At 39.5% G+C, this 20,217-nt stretch overlaps 1 protein-coding gene and 1 long non-coding RNA gene across 3 annotated transcripts in view; one reads left to right on the top strand and one right to left on the bottom strand.

Annotated features, from left to right (window-relative positions):
- Positions 1-5,148: 5,148 nt before the first annotated feature.
- Positions 5,149-6,036, bottom strand: LOC138438906 (uncharacterized). The gene is made up of 2 exons (XR_011256498.1): positions 5,880-6,036; positions 5,149-5,654 (listed from the first exon to the last, which is right to left on the bottom strand). It is a non-coding gene; the product is annotated as an uncharacterized lncRNA (long non-coding RNA).
- Positions 6,037-6,118: 82 nt separating this feature from the next.
- The window catches only part of ZNF800 (zinc finger protein 800), a 50,138-nt gene continuing 36,039 nt past the window's right edge, over positions 6,119-20,217 (top strand). For both annotated transcript variants that reach the window (XM_069586929.1, XM_069586930.1), the window contains exons 1-3: positions 6,119-6,794; positions 7,266-7,384; positions 12,404-12,499. In XM_069586929.1, coding sequence (XP_069443030.1) covers positions 7,324-7,384; positions 12,404-12,499 — 157 coding nt within the window. In that variant the 5' untranslated portion in view covers positions 6,119-6,794; positions 7,266-7,323. The remainder of the gene's footprint in view (positions 6,795-7,265; positions 7,385-12,403; positions 12,500-20,217) is intronic.

Here is a 20,217-nt window from a genome sequence, read left to right as displayed (position 1 = left end):
TCTTCCAAGGAGTAAGCGTCTTTTAATTTCATGGCTGCAATCACCATCTGCAGTGATTTTGGAGCCCCCCCCCAAATAAAGGCTGACACTGTTTCTACTGTTTCCCCATCTATTTCCCATGAAGTGATGGGACCAGATGCCATGATCTTCGTTTTCTGAATGTTGAGCTTTAAGCCAACTTTTTCACTCTTCTCTTTCACTTTCATCAAGAGACTTTTTAGCTCCTCTTCACTTTGTGCTATAAGGGTGGTGCCATCTGCATATCTGAGGTTATTGATATTTCTCCCGGCAATCTTGATTCCAGCTTGTGTTTCTTCCAGTCCAGCGTTTCTCATGATGTACTCTACATATAAGTTAAATAAGCAGGGTGACAATATACAGCCTTGACGTACTCCTTTTCCTATTTGGAACCAGTCTGTTGTTCCATGTCCAGTTCTAACTGTTGCTTCCTGACCTGCATACAGATTTATCAAGAGGCAGGTCAGGTGGTCTGGTATTCCCATCTCTTTCAGAATTTTCCACAGTTGATTGTGATCCACACAGTCAAAGGCTTTGGCATAGTCAAGAAAGCAGAAATAGATGTTTTTCTGGAACTTTCTTGCTTTTTCCATGATCCAGTGGATGTTGGCAATTTGATCTCTGGTTCCTCTGCCTTTTCTAAAACCAGCTTGAACATCAGGGAGTTCATGGTTCACGTATTGCTGAAGCCTGGCTTGGAGAATTTTGAGCATTACTTTACTAGCATGTGAGATGAGTGCAATTGTGTGGTACTTTGAGCATTCTTTGGCATTGCCTTTCTTTGGGATTGGAATGGAAACTGACCTTTTCCAGTCCTGTGGCCACTGCTGAGTTTTCCAAACTTGCTGGCATAATGAGTGCAGCACTTTCACAGCATCATCTTTCAGGATTTGAAACAGCTCAACTGGAATTTCATCACTTCCACTAGCTTTGTTTGTAGTGATGCTTTCTAAGGCCCACTTGACTTCACATTCCAAGATGTCTGGCTCTAGATTAGTGATCACATCATCATGATTATCTGGGTCATGAAGATATTTTTGTACAGTTCTTCGTGTATCCTTGCCACCTCTTCTTAATATCTTCTGCTTCTGTTAGGTCCCTGCCATTTCTGTCCTTTATCAAGCCCATCTTTGCATGAAGTATTCCCTTGGTACCTCTAATTTTCTTGAAGAGATCTCTAGTCTTTCCCATTCTGTTCTTTTCCTCTGTTTTTTTGCATTGATCACTGAAGAAGGCTTTCTTATCTCTTCTTGCTATTCTTTGGAACTCTGCATTCAGATGCTTATATCTTTCCTTTTCTCCTTTGCTTTTTGCTTCTCTTCTTTTCACAGCTATTTGTAAGGCCTCCCCAGACAGCCATTTTGCTTTTTTGCATTTCTTTTCCATGGGGATGGTCTTGATCCCTGTCTGTGTACAATGTCACAAGCCTCATTCCATAGTTCATCAGGCACTCTATCTATCAGATCTAGGCCCTTAAATCTATTTCTCACTTCCACTGTATAATCGTAAGGGATTTGATTTAGGTCATACCTGAATGGTCTAGCGGTTTTCCCTACTTTCCTCAATTTGAGTCTGAATTTGGTAATAAGGAGTTCATGATCTGAGCCACAGTCAGCTCCTGGTCTTGTTTTTGTTGACTGTATACAGCGTCTCCATCTTTGGCTGCAAAGAATATAATCAATCTGATTTCGGTGTTGACCGTCTGGTGATGTCCATGTGTAGAGTCTTCTCTTGTGTTGTTGGAAGAGGGTGTTCGCTATGACCTGTGCATTTTCTTGGCAAAACGCTATTAGTCTTTGCCCTGCTTCATTCCGCATTCCAAGGCCAAATTTGCCTGTTACTCCAGGTGTTTCCTGACTTCCTACTTTTGCATTCCAGTCCCCTATAATGAAAAGGACATCTTTTTTGGGTGTTAGTTCTAAAAGGTCTTGTAGGTCTTCATAAAACCGTTCAACTTCAGTTTCTTCAGCGTTACTGGTTGGGGCATAGACTTCGATAACTGTGATACTGAATGGTTTGCCTTGGAGACGAACAGAGATCATTGTGTCGTTTTTGAGATTGCATCCAAGTACTGCATTTTGGACTCTTTTGTTGACCATGATGGCTACTCCATTTCTTCTGAGGCATTCCTGCCCACAGTAGTAGATATAATGGTCATCTGAGTTAAATTCACCCATTCCAGTCCATTTTAGTTCGCTGATTCCTAGAATGTCGACGTTCACTCTTGCCATCTCTTGTTTGACCACTTCCAATTTGCCTTGATTCATGGACCTGACATCCAGGTTCCTATGCAGTATGGTACAGTGTAGGCAACACAATATAGCCAATAGAACACAACGGCTAAGGTCGTGAGTTTCAGAGCCACACCCTTCGGGTTAGAATGCTGCTTCAGCTGCCTTTCAGCTGTAACCTTGATGAGTTATCTAACCATTCTGGAAAAGGAAGTTTCATTCCAGTCCCAAAGAAAGGCAATGCCAAAGAATGTTGAAACTACCACACAATTGCACTCATTTCACATGCTAGCAATGTAATGCTCAAAATCCTCGAAGCCAGGCTTCAACAGTATGTGAACTGTGATCTTCCAGATGTTCAAGCCAGATTTAGAAAAGCAGAGGAACCAGAGATCAAATTGCCAACATCCATTGGATCATCGGAAAACCAAGAGAGTTCCAGAAAAACATCTACTTCTGCTTTATTGACTATGCCAAAGGCTTTGACTGTGTGGATCGCAACAAACTGTGGAAAATTCTTCAAGAGATGGGAATACCACCCCACCTGACCTGCCTCCTGAGAAATCTGTATGCAGGTCAAGAAGCATCAGTTAGAACTGCACATGGAACAACAGACTGGTTCCAAAATTGCGTAAGGAGTACATCAAGGCTGTATATTGTCACCCTGCTTATTTAACTTCTATGCAGAGTACATCATGTGAAATGCTGGGCTGCATGAAGCACAAGCTGGATCAAGATTGCCAGAAATATCAAAAACCTCAGATATGCAGATGATACCACCCTTATGGCAGAAGGTGAAGAACTAAAGAGCCTCTTGATGAAAGTGAAAGAGGATAGTGAAAAAGTTGGCTTAAAGCTCAACATTCAGAAAACTTAAGATCATGGTATCCTGTCCCATCACTTCATGGCAAACAGATGGAGAATCAATGGAAACAGTGACAGACTTTATTTTTGGGGGCTCCAAAATCACTGCAGATGGTGACTGCAGCCATGAAGTTAAAAGACATTTGTTCCTTAGAAGAAAAGCTATGACCAACCTAGACAGCATATTAAAAAGCAGAGACATTACTTTGCCAACAAAGGTCCATCTAGTCAAAACTATGTATTTTCCAGTAGTCATGTATGGATGTGAGAGTTGGCACTCTAAAGAAAGTTGAACGCTGAAGAATTGATGCTTTTGAACTGTGTTGTTGGAGAAGACTCTTGAGAGTCCCTCGGACTGCAAGGAGATCCAACCTGTCCGTCCTAAAGGAAATCAGTCCTGATAATATTCATTGGAAGGACTGATGCTGAAGCTGAAACTCCATTTTGACCACCTGACTCATTGTGATAGAAGTGACTCATTTGAAAAGACTGATGTTGGGAAAGATTGGAAAGTGGGAGGAGAAGGGGACAACAGAGGATAAGGTGTTTGGATAGCATCACCCACTCAATGGACATTTGAATAAACTCAGCTGGGACATTTGAGTAAACAATTGTGTTTGCGTAAACTCAGGGAGTTGGTGATGGACAGGGAAGCCTGGCATGCTGCAGTCCATGGGGTCAAAGAGTCCAACATGACTGAGCAACTGAACTGAACCATTCTGTGCCTCAGTTTCTCCCCCTGAAGAATGGAGGATAACAAAATCTCATTGGATTGTTGATATAATTAAATGACTTCATGCCTGAACCTAAAACATTAATTACTCAAAACGTATCAGATACTAATATTGTTATTTTATAAAGGGAATGATCTAGGTTCTAGACTCAGTTCTGCTACTATGTGACCTTCAGAAAACACAGTTAACCTCTCTGGGTTTCAGTTTTCTATCTACAAAGTAAGGAATGTTACCAGATAATTTCCATGGCTTCATCTTTAAAATTCTATGATTCAGTGTGTTCAATATTTGTTTTACCCATATGCACATTCCAATTTTGTCTATAATTCTAATTTTTCAGAATATTTAAAACTTATTCTATTAGCATACAATTTTGAGGACTCTCTAGTGATGACCACTTTGAAATATAAACATCTTTAATTCACATCTGGTCAGCAAACACTTGTAACTTTCACTTATCTGAAGTAATGCTTTTTCATGTTCATGAAAATTTAAAATTGTATATTCATTTTTAAGCCCATGATAAATTTGCTTATTCAAGTAGAAGATCTCCCAAAACTTAAAAATATTTCACCTCAAATTTTACCAAGGATCTCCAGTGTTAAAATAAAAATTCCACTGTTAAGGGTCACATTAAAATTTTTTTTCTATTGTTTTGCATAAGCATATTCCTCTGTGGCTCAGTGGTAAAAGAATCACCTGCAGTGCCTGGAGCTGCAGGAGATGCAGATTCCCTTCCTGGGTCAGGAAGATTGGAGGAGGGCATGGCAACCCACTCCAGTATTCTTGCCTAGAGAATCCCATGGACAGAGGAGCCTTGTGGGATACAGTCCCTTGGGTTGCAAAGAATTGGACAGGACTGAAGAGACTTAGCATGAAAATATAAGAAAAATATTTTACTGGTTGTATGACAAACACTATCATGTGGATGCAGCTTACTTTACTTTTAGAAATTGTGGCATTTCATTTTTAATTGGGACAATAGTTGCTTTACAATGTTGTTAGCTTCTGCCATATAACAAAGTGAATCAGCTATATGTGTGTGTATATATATATACATGCCCACACATCCCCTCTTGGACCGCCCCCCTGACCACCTAGATCCATTTCATTTTAGTTTGTTTTGTGTTGCTTAACAATGGGACAGACAAAAATGATCAAATATACTATGCTGACCAGTTAAGTGTGCAGAATGAACAGGTGGAATTCCTTTTTAAAAAGATAATTTTTGTATCATTTTCCTGTCACCCCTATTATTTGGCTGCTAAAATCACTCAGATCTATGCAAATACTCCATTCAGTGTATTTACAGTAACATTTATTACTGGACCTAATACAAACTCTGAATTTTGAAAATAGATTTCAGTCACTCGTTTGTTCTTCCAAAATACATACAGAGCCTGTCTACTAAACGTTTTCACGGATCCGAAAACCGGCAACTTAATCATGAAAGTTTTCAGTGGATCGTGGGGGAGGGCGGGTGGAGATTTTTTAAGTGGACTTTTTCTTTCTTAAAATTTTCATTTTTGCTTCTGGAGCCGGGGAGAAGGCGGGGGAAGCGGCTCTCCCACCCTCGAGCACCGGCACACGGGGTTGCAGAATTTGACAGACCACTGCGATCCTGGGGGGTTTTCCAAGCAGGATAAGCGCCGAAGAGAAGAAAAAGTGAGTACTGCCCACGTGACCCAACTTCGCTTTCAGATGCCAGACGCCAAGCGCAGCTGCGATCAATACCTATCTTCCACGGACTAGACTGTTTTCCTCCCAAAGACCTGATAAAGCTCTGAGAAGAACACTTCAGAAATTGCTGGGTTAGAGAAAAAAAAAAGTTTCACTTGTACCCTTTATAAATGCGCTGACAACTTTTTCGGAATCACCACGATTTACGGCTTACGCATTTGCCAAGCCTCTTCCTACAGTTCTCTCCCCTGCTTTTCCAAGCCTCCCGGTTTCGGTTCCAAAGCGATAGCAACAGTTTGGTTACCCAGCAGCCCGTCTCCCGGCCCCAACCACCGCACCAGTGGCCTCGCACCTCTTGGCCCGCGAAGCCCAGGACTTCGGCCCCCCGTCCGCCGGGGACGCTTGCGAGAGCCGCGGGTCGAAGACACCCGGCTGTCGGCCCCGCGCCACCAGCCCGGTCTCCCTCTCCCTGCCTAGCCGCCGCGCGTCGCCTCCCCACCGGCGGGGGCGCCGGGCCGGGCGCATGCGCGTGACGCTCCCGGGCGTGCCGGCCACACTCCCCCCACCCACTCCGAGAGCTTGTCACTTCCTGCCCTCGCCCCATCTCCGTCCGGGGTCAGTCACTCGCTCCCTGTCGCTGCCGGAGAGTCTCTGCTTCCCCCTTCCTACTCGCTCCGCGGCGGTAGCTCAGGCTCTTCGGGGAGGGGGAGACCGAGAAAGCGAGAGACTGACTTAATAAAGTTTCCTGAAACAACTACTACTACCAGAAAGGGCCCAAGGTGGGGGGAAACCCCCATCCTTTCGCGCCCCTCTCCAAAAGCCTGAGGGACCGTTGCAGGTGGAGCGACGCTGGGGGGGGAGCCGGGCTCCAGCGGCAGCCGTTGCCCGGGCGAGGGGCGCCTCAGGTCCTGCCCTCTTCGGTTCCAGCTCCTTCGGTGGCGGCAGCAGCGGCTGCGGGGCGGTTCCTCCTGTCAACTGCCTGCGCCCGCGCGCTGCCCGCCCGCCCAGTTCCACAGCGCGGAGGGACGCCGTGAGCCGCCGCGTCGCCTCGGGCCGCGGAGGGACGTGGTGAGCTGTGGCGCTTCCGCGTCAGCGTCGGCGGGGACTCTTTGGGAGCGCGTCGGGCCCGAACCCCGGTCCCTTCGCGCGGTCCGCCGAGGCTGCGCCAGGTGGGGCCCGAAGCCGCCTCCCACGCCAGGCTGTCCCCGCGGCCGCCCGGCCTGCTTTCCTTCCTTCCGCCCGCCCGCCGGCCCGCCCCAGGAGTTCAGTAAGTTGGGCGCACTTGGTTTGGGGGACCGGGGCTCTGCCTGGGAGACCCCTGCGCACGTGCCTAGCGGGAGGGCCGGTGTGGGCCGGCCGCTGGCGGGAGCTACCCTTCGGCTGCCGCCGCGCCCCCCGCCCCGCGGGCCCCGGCGCTGGCCGTGCCCGCTGCGCTCCGCGCCTCCATCTCCGCGCGCGCCCGCACGGGAAGGCGAGGCCGTCGCCGCCGCCCGCGCAGCCGGCCAGGCCCTCGCCCTGCGCTGCGCGCCCGGGGCTGCGTTTCCGGGTAGGGCGATGAACCTGTGCGGGAGTTCGGGCTGGTGAAGCCTTCGTGCGTTTTTATTTTTCAGTTGGAGAGGAAGGTGCAGGGCGCTGGAGGGGAAGCGGAGGGTGGGTGATGGGAACGTTTCTGGAAAATGCAGCGAGAGCCCCCCCAGGAAGTTCAGGGTGAGTGACGGGTTTGTGCTTCTTTCAACAGCCAAGCCGCAATGAAGAGCTTCTTACAGTGAAAGGAAAGTAGGTCGCGCCCACTGAAAATGCCTTTAAGGGACAAGTACTGTCAGACTGACCACCATCATCACGGATGCTGTGAACCAGGTATACCCCTTTCTTCTCCAGTTGCTTTGGTCTCCATCAGAGCCACTCTGCTCTCTGTTTTCTTTTCTTCCTGCCCAAGAAGTCATTCCTAACTAAGCAGGCTATAATTTCCCCTAGCATAAAACCAGTTATGAAGCTAAAAGCTTGTACAAACAAGAGATCTCCCTTGCTTGATGCCTTCAAAAAGGTACTGCTGGTGTCACCTTAAATCTTTTCCACAAGATCGATTACTCAATCCGTTTTCCTTCCCTTTCAAGGCAGCTTGTAGCTAGTAGTATACCCTCATGCTCTGTGAATGGTTAAAACTGAAGCGAAAGGAAAAACTAGGTAGTATTAGAATACTACCATTTATTTTTATGAAAGCTGTTTCATTTAAACTTTTAAAAACTAGAAATTTTTTCTGCTTAAATAGTATTGAAAAAGAGCATAATGCTTAAACCTAAGAATGAGTTTAGTTTCGGCTAAGGAAAGTTTGTGGAAGTCAACTTGTTGGGAGAATGAGGTATTAAGTGCGACCTCTTAAAGATCTTGGACAGAACACAGGATTGCAAAATCTGATTATTTAAGATAAATATTTTTAGGATATTGTTCAGAGGGATGTTTTTTAGTTGACTTTATGAAACTAAAAAGGTATTTTTTGGAATCTCACAAGGAGTATTAGAACACTAATAAAATGTGATGTATAAACTAGTGATAGTTTTTCTGCTTGTTAGAGGTTTGTGCATTATTAGAAACATTTAGAGGTACAGCTTAAAAGAGAATCCTTGAATATACACTGTCACTAAACCAACAAAAGGCTTTTCTGTTAAGTTCAAAGGCAGTTGTTGAGCATTATTTTTGATGTAAAAGTTCTAGGACTTTTTAGTACTTTTGCTTGTTTCTTGTTGGGGTATTTTAACTGCACCCAGTGTACTTGGTTTTGTCACAGTGAAATTAATCTAGAGTACATTTTGATTAATGGGGAAAAAAATGGTGGTGTTAAAGGGGAAGAACTTCTATTGTCTGGAAACTTTGGTACATGTTAGAATAAAATTTGTACTATGACCCTGTCCCCACTAATTTGCTGAAAATAATAACCTCTGCTAATAAAACAGGCAATCCCAGAGTGCAATCCAGTGTTTATTCACTTGCTCCCTGATTTGCCTACCTTTCATCATCCTTTCTACTGCACATTTTGTGTATTTGAAGTGAATATATATCCCTTATATTTTACCAATTGTTGAATGGATTTTACTAGTTTTGAAGTAGAAAACTGTGAATGGTTTCTTATACTTCCACTCTTTTTTTTTTCCACTGGAAGACAGTCTCTTCCACTGTCTTTTTATTCCATATTTTTCTGAGAAGTCTTTAAGTTGAATTAGTTAATTTAAATCATATTAAAGCTTGTTGCTTAGGTAGAGATGTATTTTGTCATTCATTTAGTTCTTTGACAAGTCTTTATTGAGTACCAGTTAGGTGCTAGGCACTGTTCAAGGCAATGTGGATATAAGTGGTGAACACAACAGATAATTTTGCTCCTTCATGGAACCTTTGAGTGGAAAGGGATGGATGTAAATAAGTACACAGATAAGGTAATTTGTGACTATACCTTATTTAGTATATTCTGATAAAGTTTTCTAGATACTTTGAAGATATTTTCCAGAGATGAACTTTTAAATTTGTGTTGAAACTTGTGCTTCTTTTCCTCCCTCATTAACACAAAGTCAGATAAGTTGCTTTAATTTTAAAAATTCAGCTTTATTTTGCCAGAAACTTTTCCCATGCAGTTTATTTTTCAGACTGTTAGGTCAAAAGTGGTTGGTATTTCTTTGCTTTTTTAGTTAGAAGTAAACACTTTCTGAGGGTTTAGTTCATTGGAAAGGTAGAAGTGTAACTTATGAGGTAGTTTTAATTGTCATTATTTCACAGGAAGATAAAGGACCAAGTGAGAGGATGTTTCCAGTATTGAGAGGAATAGAAATGGTAGTTTTAAAAAGAGGTTGCCCTCAGATGGAGGGAAGAAGATGACATTATGTTTATGAAGTTCTTTTAATGAACTCTGCTGAGAGATCTGTCCTCCGTTTGAATTATGAATAGTAGGTGAGTTCCTGAATGAGAGAGAGCAATGTATTTCTGGGGAGGTCTTGATAGGCTGGATCAATTTGTAGTGAGTGGTGGTGTTATAAGCTCGTATGTAAAGTATATTCTTAGTTATGTTTTAAGAAAGTTTTTTTGTTAGAAAAATTTTCAAACATTCAAAGGTAGAATGCTATTGGAACCTTACGTAACCAACACACAGGTCCATCGGTTATCAGTATGTGAGTATGTGGACAATTACTTTTGATCTGTATTCTCCCCTCACCACAGTTCCTTCTCTATCTTCCAACTGCTCCCCTGCTCACCACTATTTGTAAGCAAATCTCAGACATCTTAGGTTGAAGAATATCTTGAGAGGCTTGTTTTAAGGGAGGAGAGACTGTTAACGCAAGTAGGTGATTCTGGGAGGTGTGTTCTTGGAAGGATGTAAAGAAAGATGTTAACCTCTGAGACTTTAGGGTTTTTGGCTGGAGGGAGGTGCTGTTTTTTTCCTTAATGGTTATGTGACCTGGTCTTGGGAGGGATAATAGGATATGCAAGAAGAAATTTTATAAAATATTGACATAAAAAGTTTTTTTAGGATTGAGAATATGTTTTCAAATGAAGAAAGATATGGGACCTATACAGATGTGTATACCAGGTGGATATTCCACTCATAACAAAACTAACCCTGGGGTTATTTTGAATGGTGTCTCAGGATGTGTATGTATTCTGGTGGTACCAGTGATGGTGATGGGTAACAAAATTTTGCTCTAGCTTTAAAATGATGTTGTCATGTGGAAGTGGAAATTAGTGGAAGGTTTCTGGAGCCTGTACCTAAATGAGGAAAGGGGGTGCTGAAGAGAAGTTTCCATTTTTTTTTTATCATATTTCTCCCTTATTTGTTACTCTTTTTTCATTCTTGCTTTATAGAATTTTTGCCAGTTGGAGAGTCAGACCTTGGGACTTTTTAAAATTGTATAATTTCCACCCTATCTTTTATTAGTTTTTGTAATCAGTTATTGGTTGGTAGAATGTACAGATACTAGAAAGAGATCCATCTAATCCAAATAAGTGGTATCATCACTCTGTTTACAAACGTTTGCTGCTGTTTCTCTGAGGGGTTGAATTCTACTTCTCTTAGATTTTGGAAGAGATTTTTCATTTTTGGTGTCAGGAAAGCAGTTGACTTGTAGATGATGATAATGGTGATAAAACATTTATTGAGTCTCTACTGTATTCCAGGCTCCGATTTAACCAGGAACCTGCATTAGCTAATCTAATCCTCACACAACTCTATGATTTAGGTACTTTTAATATTCACATTTTGGAGATGAGAATAGAGAAATAGAGAGTGTAATTTGCCCTAGCTGTATCTAGTAAATGGCAAAAAAAGAATTTCAGCATAGTCAGTCCAGGTCTGGAATGTTTTCTTAACTACTGCAGTTAGTGCCAATGTTACATGTTCTCAAAATGAGTTGTATTTGTGTGTATGTTTTTTAAAATACCCCTAAAGTGTCTCAAAATTGGGAAAATTTTGGTTAATGGAATGATTTGTTCCTGAGACATAGTTTTTCCTGTTTGTATACACTGAACTTAAGAGTTGAAGCCTAGAAGAGACTCTTAAGGTTGTGTCTATACACATAGCACGGCAGGCTTTATCCCCCTTATCAGACAGTTGAGAGCTTTCCAGGCCCAGGCTCTGAAGCAGTAGCAGCACCCATTACTGAAGTAACCCTCCTTATCTTCTCAACACTGAGCAGATGATGGTAAAACATCATCTGGGTTAAAATGGTAAAACATAACATACTGAAAAAAGAGGTGATTAAAATGACTGCTTTTTCTCCACCACAACTGTCTCTACCTGATGGCTAATGGAAAACTCAGTTTTCTTTTTCAGTTACCTTGTTTCTTATTACTACAGCCTTTTTTATTATATATTTATGCTAATAATCTGGGGGTGTTGGCAAGCAGGGATGATGTAGACCTCTGTATATTTACAATGGGAATATTATTTTTACTTATTATAAGAAATGCGTTCTTTCTAAAATGCATACTTCCAAAAGCCTGGGCTAGTGAAGTGTGAGGCAGAAAGTTTTTCACCTCTATAAACCTGACCCAACAGAAAGAACCTTTGTTAAGTTTTGTTGGTATCCCACTGTCCCACCAGACTTTTTGTGTTTATATTAGCATTTATACATAAACACATATATATTAAATTTATTTCTGTAGCTATTGAAATATATATTAGTATAATTGAGATCATATTTTATAACCTGCTTGTGTTGCTTAACAATGTATTATTGACATCCTTTGTTGTCAGCACATGTAGGTCTAGCTCATGCTGTGTAACAGCCGTGAGAGGTTCTGTTGTATGGATATTTCATAGTTTATTTAGTCTGGTTCCTTTTGAGAGACTTCTAAGTTGTTTGAAATTTTTCTCAATTATTTATAGTGCTGCAGAGTGCTGTAGTGAACATTCTTATACATCTGTCATTGTGCACTTGACCAGTTCTTTCCTTAGGCAGTGGTTCTTGAGTTTTGCTCTCATAATTGCCAGAGAGCTGTACTAGATTGTCTGGAGAGTTTTGGAATGGTTTATGAGGGGTGGCTAGGCTATTATTGCCCTAGAATTTTGGTTAAATGTAGTAGATCCTCTTCAAGGGGAATAAAAAAAGCAAATACGACTAATATGTACTAAATAACACCAAAATAGTAAGATCTTTGCAGTTGAACTTAATGCATAGCCTCAGCAGCCTTAGTTTTACCTTGAATTGAGAAAAATTGTAGTTATATGTGTACCATTATTTTATTTTGCCTTAAAAAGCTAATGGTGAAATACATACAAAAAAGTGTGATTGTCATTTAACATGATTATAGCAAACCATTGTTTTACTTCAATAGTAAATGATTTAAATAACCCTTTTTTGTGGGGATTGGGGTGGGTATTTGTCTTCCATGTAGTTTATATCCTGGAACCTGGAGATGCTCCTTTGTTACAGCAACCACTACAGACATCCAAATCTGGTATTCAGCAAATAATTGAGTGCTTTCGATCAGGTATGAATGTTTTAGGATGTATTTTCAATCTTCACATAGTACCTTAAAATTACCTAGAAATCCTTAGAAATAATTTTTTAAAAATGAAATATATACATTGATTTTCTTTATAATATACTTTTGATTGTCATTTTTAAAAAGTGGATGAGTAAATATTGCTTGATTAGAAATTATTTTTCAGTATTATATTATTATATACTAATTTTAAAAGTGTTTAGAATGATTTGAAGAAATATATGGTATATTTGCTGGTAAAGTGTCTCTTAAAGATTCATTGTTAGTTTTTGGCATGGTCTTTATAAACTCTCAGAAGACAGTACTAAATTATACAAGGTCTTTATGAGCTTTGGCAGGGTAGATTATTTACTCGGAATGTCTGAGATGTCTCTTGTTCTAGATTAATTACTTTATCATCTCTGTTTATGTAACTCACCATCTCCTACCTAACCCTGGAGTTTCAGTATCTTAAGTAGAGCATGTGATAGAAAAAAAGACTTATTCTAGCCCTGATATCTTCAGATATATTTGTTTAGCTTTTCTTTCCATTATATTACTATAATAATGGATATATAATAAGTATATTTGTGCAGTTACAATCCAGCGCTCTAAAATGGGTATTGCTCACTAAGTATAAATGTTGAGAACTATTAGAAGTCCTGTCAGTAGGTTGTTGTGATTCTTATATCCACTTGTCTACCACTTGTGGATTTGGCTTCTTTGACATTGTAGGGTATTAAATCAAGTATGAACTAGCAAACGCACATGACTGATGGACACCTAAGTGGTGTCCATCACCACTTAGGACACCTAAGTGATGGACATCCTAAGTTTAAGGATTAGAATACCTTTTGTTATTATTTTAAAGGTTACTGTATCTTAATGAAAAAAATTTTGAGATTTAGAGAATTTGTATGAAACCACTTGTATTGATGAGAAATTTTTTAAGGTGCTTGTTTTTAAATCTTTTTAAAGGGAAATAGTATACATTTGATTTATTTTAGGATTCTAAAAAACAGATTATTCCTTTAAGTTAATTTCTGACTCTTGAGAGTCATTTCTTAACACTTTTCATCTATAATCCTCATGGCGTTGCTTTTATGTATTTATATCAGTATTTCATGTATGCTATAACAAATACCTGTGCTCATGCTGGACGGTGGTATAACATATTTTATTGTGTTTTTTTATTGCTTTTTACTTGTGATAATTGCCCTTGGTTAACAGAAATAACTAATAGGTCAAATTCTCCTATGGTAAATACAGTTAAAATTTTACTAATTAGAGGCAACATTTAAGTATGTTTCTGGCATAACAGAAAAATGGTTAGTTTTTAATTGCAGTAAGAGTTTCTGTTAGCTACTTTTAGTACAGAGATAAAAATTCTTTTTCTTTCTCATATCGTGGAAATGAAGATAATAACTTCACACTTAGTTATATTCTTTGCCTTAGGTTTCTTTTTTAAAAATTTGCAATTTGAAATTTTAGTATTTCAGTTTATTACAATGTTATTTGATTAAGAAGTTAGAATTGTTTCATTTATTTGTGCTTTTATCTTGAAAAAAATTCCTTTTCAACAAGATCTTGTACCCAAAATCTATATATTTTTTTAACCTTGGAAGGTGAATATTTAAAACTGAAATTATTTGTTTTCTCACTGCACTGTGATTGTATTGGTTTTCTGTGTTTGCCATTTCTTTACTAAGATTAAGGAAGGGATTGTGAAATGGATAATGTGCTCTTTCTAAAATGTCTCTGGCAAATTTGCCTTCTGAGTTTTTTTTTTTTTACCAAATTTTGAAAAATATAAATTCTAAGTACTCAATTATTTAATTAGAGATGGTTTAGAAATATGCTAAATGGTACAAAGAAACTAATTTTGGATTAAAAAAGAATTGTTTTACTTTACTAGTGTATCTCATAGCTAAGTAATTCTGATTTCCTGAGGATAGTAATCTCTTACCTATCTGGATAATCTCAAGTCTCCTAAGGTAGCTCTTCTTTAGCAGAGAGGTATTTAAGCCTCTGCTGACTGAAACCTTGGGAGGATGAGATGGAAGTTTGGACCACATGACAGGGTCTAAGATACCTTCTCATTCTGAGACTTCTAAGTTTCTCCCAAGCAGCCCCTCAGTAACTAATCTCTTTCTAGGCTGTTTCCATTATGGCTTGGTCATACACATTTCATTTAAAGAGCTATAGTGGTGTTTTGTATCTGACAGGTATTTGAAGATAGAACTTTGAAGTCATGCTTTTCCTCTTGTTAACATTCAGAAGCTCAGCCAGGTTGTGCAGTAATGATGTGTTAGGATATCTCTTTATCTTCAAGCTCAGATAGTTGTCTTCAACTCCTGTATCAGCTCTGTTTAAGGAATTTATGGTCTTCTGCCTATACGGGGCTCTCTATGACCTGGTTTTAATTCCTACCTAAGCTGGACGTTCATAAAAGGCTGAGGAAGGAGTTGACTTAACTTTTTTGGTCCACCAGCCTCATGTGTGCTGTACTGACTGGTTGTACTGACTGCTTGACCAGTTTTGACTCATTTTCTTTGCTTCCTACTTCAACTTAAGCTTTGGACTATTTCCCTCACTTTAAATTACAAATACTTCTTGACTTCTAATCTCTACTTTTATCTGCTTGACTTAAAAATTAATCTGAATAGACTTTTCTTTTTGGACTACATGATACATGTGTGTGTGCATGCTAAGTGGCTTCAGTCATGTCCAACTCTTTGCAACCCTATGGACTACAGCCCGTCAGGCTCTGTACATAGAATTTCCCAGGCAAGAATACTGGAGTGGGTTGCCATTTCCTTTTTCAGGGGATCTTCCAATCCAAAAATTGAACCAGTGTCTCCTGCATTGCAGGTAGACTCAACTGAGCCACCTGGGAGTATTTAATATACCCGTGGCTTAAAAATAATAATACAGAGGTATAAAAGGATATACAGAAATATAGAAATAAGTGTCTTTGCTCAGATAGTACTAATACATGGTTTGTGTCTTCTTCCAGAGAGTCTCTACCCATATATGAACATATATCCCTTAACTTTCTTCCTGATACAAATGGTAGCTGACTGGGTATTTAGGTATCTTTGGCTTTAAACAGTACATTCTACTGTTGTTTGACATCTGTCCATATATAAATATCCCATATTTTTTAGAAGGCTACCTGTTTTGCACCTACCTACAGCTTTCCTACTCTGAAATCTCTAATGCTTGGGTGACTTGAGATAGGCTCTTAGCTCTGAAGCCAGGATTCAGGTACTACCTGGACTGTGCCCTGCCCCTTGCTTGAGTTTTTCTGTAGTTCTGTCAGTCCTTCTAGGATCATGTTGGTGACTTTTTGTCTTCCAATTTTCCCTCCTTTCTGTTAACTTAAAAAAAAATTGAAGTTGAAATATAGTTGATTGACATTGTTGTGTTAGTTTCTGGTATACAGCAAAGTGATTCAGTTATATATGTGTGTATCTATATTCTTTATCATATTCCTTTCCAGTTTGATTTATTATAGGATATTGAATATAATTCCCTGTGCTATACAATAGGATCTTGTTTATCTATTCTATATATAATAGTTTGTATCTGCTAGTCCCAAACTCCAAATCCATTCCTCTCTCTGTTAATTTTCAGTTCAGTTCAGTCGCTCAGTCGTGTCCGACTCTTTGCGACCCCATGAATCACAGCATGCCAGGCCTCCCTATCCATCACCAACTCCCGGAGTGCACTCAGATTTACATCCATCGAGTCAGTGATGCCATCCAGCCATCTCATCCTCTGTTGCCCCCTTCTCCTCCTGCCCCCAATCCCTCCCAGCATCAGAGTCTTTTCCAGTGGGTCAACTCTTCCCATGAGGTGGCCAAAGTACTGGAGTTTCAGCTTTAGCATCATTCCTTCCAAAGAAATCCCAGGGCTGATCTTCAGAATGGACTCGTTGGATCTCCTTGCAGTCCAAGGGACTCTTAAGAGTCTTCTCCAACTTAGGGAGAAGTAAATTATAGTGAAAAGTGAGAATCGGCTTTGTGTGATTTTCGCTATTGTTATCTAACTAAATTTGTTTGGTCTTTAGTTTCTTAGAGATTTTGTTTGTTTTTTTTTTACTGCTAAAGTGACATTTCTTTCAGTTAATGTAAACTGTGACTGGATGGTGATGCCTAAGTCCTGATTCTGTAAGCAAAAGCTTGGGATGAAAGTATGACTTACCAGAGGTATATATCTGCTGTATTATATGATGGAATTTTTTGCTTTTAGTTGATACATAGCCATTGTAGGAAATTTAAAATCAGATTGCATATTTTGGGGATAGATAAGAAAAATGTAGCTTTATTTTATTTGCTTTTACATTCATCTTCAAAGCATCTCACCTGAGGCTGTGTTGCTAGGAGAGCAGCCATTCATATTGGTTTGGGAATTTCTCAAGGGCGTAGATCATATCCTTCACTTTAGTGTCTTCAGTGAATAATATTATCCCTGGTATTTAATAGGTGTTCAGTAAATATGTGTTAGACTAAACAAATGTTTCACCAGATAGGCACTAAAATAATTTCATTCTGCTTATAAATATATTGTAGCATGTTGCAGTGTTCATAATTAATTTAGTAATTTTTTTTTTAACCAACCCTTGTAGGTAGTGGTTTTAAGAGAACAATTTTGAAGTTTTCTTATATTAAGGATGGATGATCAGTTAGAAATTCCCTTCATACTGGTCTTGGAATTCAGCAGGTGTGACAGGAATTACAGATTTGCTTGCAGTGTTGGGAATGATATTGTGGTTTAACACTCATCCCAAAGAAACTGAGTTCATGTGTGAATCAACAATAAAGCATACAATATACTATTTAAAAACTGTTGTTGCTGCAACTTAAAAGGGTCATTCACCAATATATCAGTATATTAAGGGAGAAAAGGAAAGCTTCTCTTTGGGCTTCCCTGATGGGCTGGGTCTGATGGTAAAACATCTGCCTGCAGTGTGGGACACCTGGGTTCGATCCCTGGGTTGGGAAGATCCCCCTGGAGAAAAATGGCAACCCACTCCAGTACTCTTGCCTGGATATTCCCATGGATAGAGGAGCCTGGTAGGCTATAGTCCATGGGGTCACAAAGAGTCAGGCTGGACTGAGAGACTTCACTTTCACTTTGTCTTAACTAAACAACTTAATCATATTTTATTAAAAGATGTGGACACTATTTTTGAATATAAACTATGCTACAGTCTCTTCAGAGGCTTGTCTCTTAGCACAGAAGAGTTAGAATTAATATGATGTTATGTCAAGCATCTGACATACAACCTAATGTGAAATTGAATACTGATCCTTTTTGAAAAGAAATTTTTTTAAACCTTTATATCAGTATATACAGTGTATTTTACTTTAATTGATAGCACAGGATTAAACCTTCGATGAGGTTTAACTAAATTTTATTGAGTACCCATTATGTGTGAGAATCTGAAATGTTCATTAATTAATTACAGGCGTCAAAAGCCTTCTCTTTGGAGGGCTGGTTTTTCAAAAGATACTGAATTGATGATCTATGTAAACGGTATGTAAGTAGTATGTAGTGACTTCTAAGATGATTTATTTTTATTTTTATTTTATTTATTTATTTATTTTACTTTACAGTACTGTATTGGTTTTGCCACACATCAACTTGAATCCGCATACAAACACATGTTCCCAATCCTGAGCACCCCTCCCCCCCGCCCATACCATCTCTGTGGGTCATCCCAGTGCACCAGCCCCAAGCATCCTGCACCCTGTACCAAACCTAGACTGGCGATTCATTTCTTATATGATATTATACATGTTTCGGTGCCATTCTCCCAAATCATCCCACTCTCTCCCTCTCCCACAGAGTCCAAAAGACTGTTGTATATATCTGTGTCTCTTTTGCCGTCTCGCATACAGGGGCATTGTTACCATCTTTCTAAATTCCATATATATGTGTTAGTATACTGTATTGGTGTTTTTCTTTCTGGCATACTTTACTTCGCTCTGTATAATCGGCTCCAGTTTCGTCCACCTCATTAGAACTGATTCAAATGTATTCTTTTTAATGGCTGAGTAATATTCCATTGTGTATATGTACCACAGCTTTCTTATCCATTCATCTGCTGATGGACATCTAGGTTGCTTCCATGTCCTGGCTATTATAAACAGTGCTGCGAAACGTAAGGTGAGAGAGTTATCAGTATAGGAAAAGGAATAATTAGGAGTAAGGCAGCACGGCTCTCTTTCTCTCAGGATTAAGAGTTGTGGAGGAATTTTTGTTGCTGTCTGGGTGAACTTTGGTTGCTGTCTTGTCTCTTTTTTCAGGTTATAGTAGGTTTTAACTATTGCCAGAGGCACAGTTGGTTGGCTGTGTCAAACTGTTAGTGAGCAAAGCAATCAGAAAATGGTAGCTGATTAGAATAAAGCCATTATGTCCCCGTGGGAAACCAGCAAAACCTTAAATGGTAACTGAAACCAACTTAAGGAATAATTTTTGCCTGTGTTTATGGAATGAGGACAAATCTTATTTTTCTCATTTGTAATACATGTAAGCAGAATTGGAAAATCACTCAGGTCCCATTTTTTATTTTCTGGTTAACTTTATAGAGACTTTTAAAAAAATTCATAGGGAAGATTTTCTTAAACATGGAGAGAGCTCACCAGTATGTCTACCAAATACCCATCAGGCGTGATCCTGAAAGCTGTGAATACAGTGGTGAACATCAAAGGTATCTTTTCTGTCCTCTTAGAGTTTCCAGTTTAATGAAGATAAAAGTATCTAATCACAAAATAGTGAGATAATATGGTATAGGTGTACAGGGTACTCCAGGAGTATAGGGGAAGAATTCTTAACAGGAAACAGGAGGGGTCTGAGAAGGCTTCCTGGAGGAAATGACATCTAACCTGGAATCTGAAGGATTATTAGAAGTGGGCCAGACGAGGGAAATGGGGAGAATGTTATAGGCAGAGAGAAAGAAACATAGGAGAAGGCCTGAAAAGTGAGAGAATTTGGTGAATCCAAGGACCTGTAAGAAATTTGGTTTGCTTGGATCAATACAACTGTGTGTGTGTGTGTGTGTGTGTGTGTGCATGCGCGTGCATAAGTGGTGTGAGGGTGGTAGAGTGTTTTTTGTGATTTGATAATTAAGATTAATTAGTCAAGGTTGAATCAAATACCTTTTTTTTTGTTATGGTTGATTGAGATAACCTGGTAGATGATATCTGATTTAGGGGTGCAGTCTTTTTTAGTTTTTACAAGTAATGTTTTTTATGTATAACTTCATGTTGTAGTTTCTAGTCATAGCTAAACCTCATTCAGATTATTTCTGTGTCCTTCAATCCTTTTAAACAGTTTAGTATCTTTAAAGGCAGAATTGAATTTGTAGTATGGGTCTAGCTGGTTTTTTAATTTAGGATTAAAATATGCAAAATTTCCCCATGTTTTCTTCTGTCTGGTAATACACCCACCTATACTTACTAAGAATTATATGTAGATCAATTACAGAAATTTATCTAAAGTGTTCTTTATCATCAGCCTACCTCTCATAGTTTGTCAATTACTTATGAGGTTAACTATGAACTAAATATATAAGCAGTTTATTGCCAATATATTTTGTAATGTGAAATAGACTAGAGAAGTGTATGTGTGTGTGTGAACTTACTTTTACACAATGAATAATACCCAAGTTATCTTCTGAATCTTTTAAAATATGTGTTCTGGTTTTGTGGTAGTAT

Source organism: Ovis canadensis, chromosome 4 (genome assembly GCF_042477335.2).
Source record: "Ovis canadensis isolate MfBH-ARS-UI-01 breed Bighorn chromosome 4, ARS-UI_OviCan_v2, whole genome shotgun sequence".
Lineage (NCBI taxonomy): Eukaryota > Metazoa > Chordata > Mammalia > Artiodactyla > Bovidae > Ovis > Ovis canadensis.
Note: the sequence above shows the minus strand (reverse complement) of the source record. Positions and strands in the feature narration are given on the sequence as shown.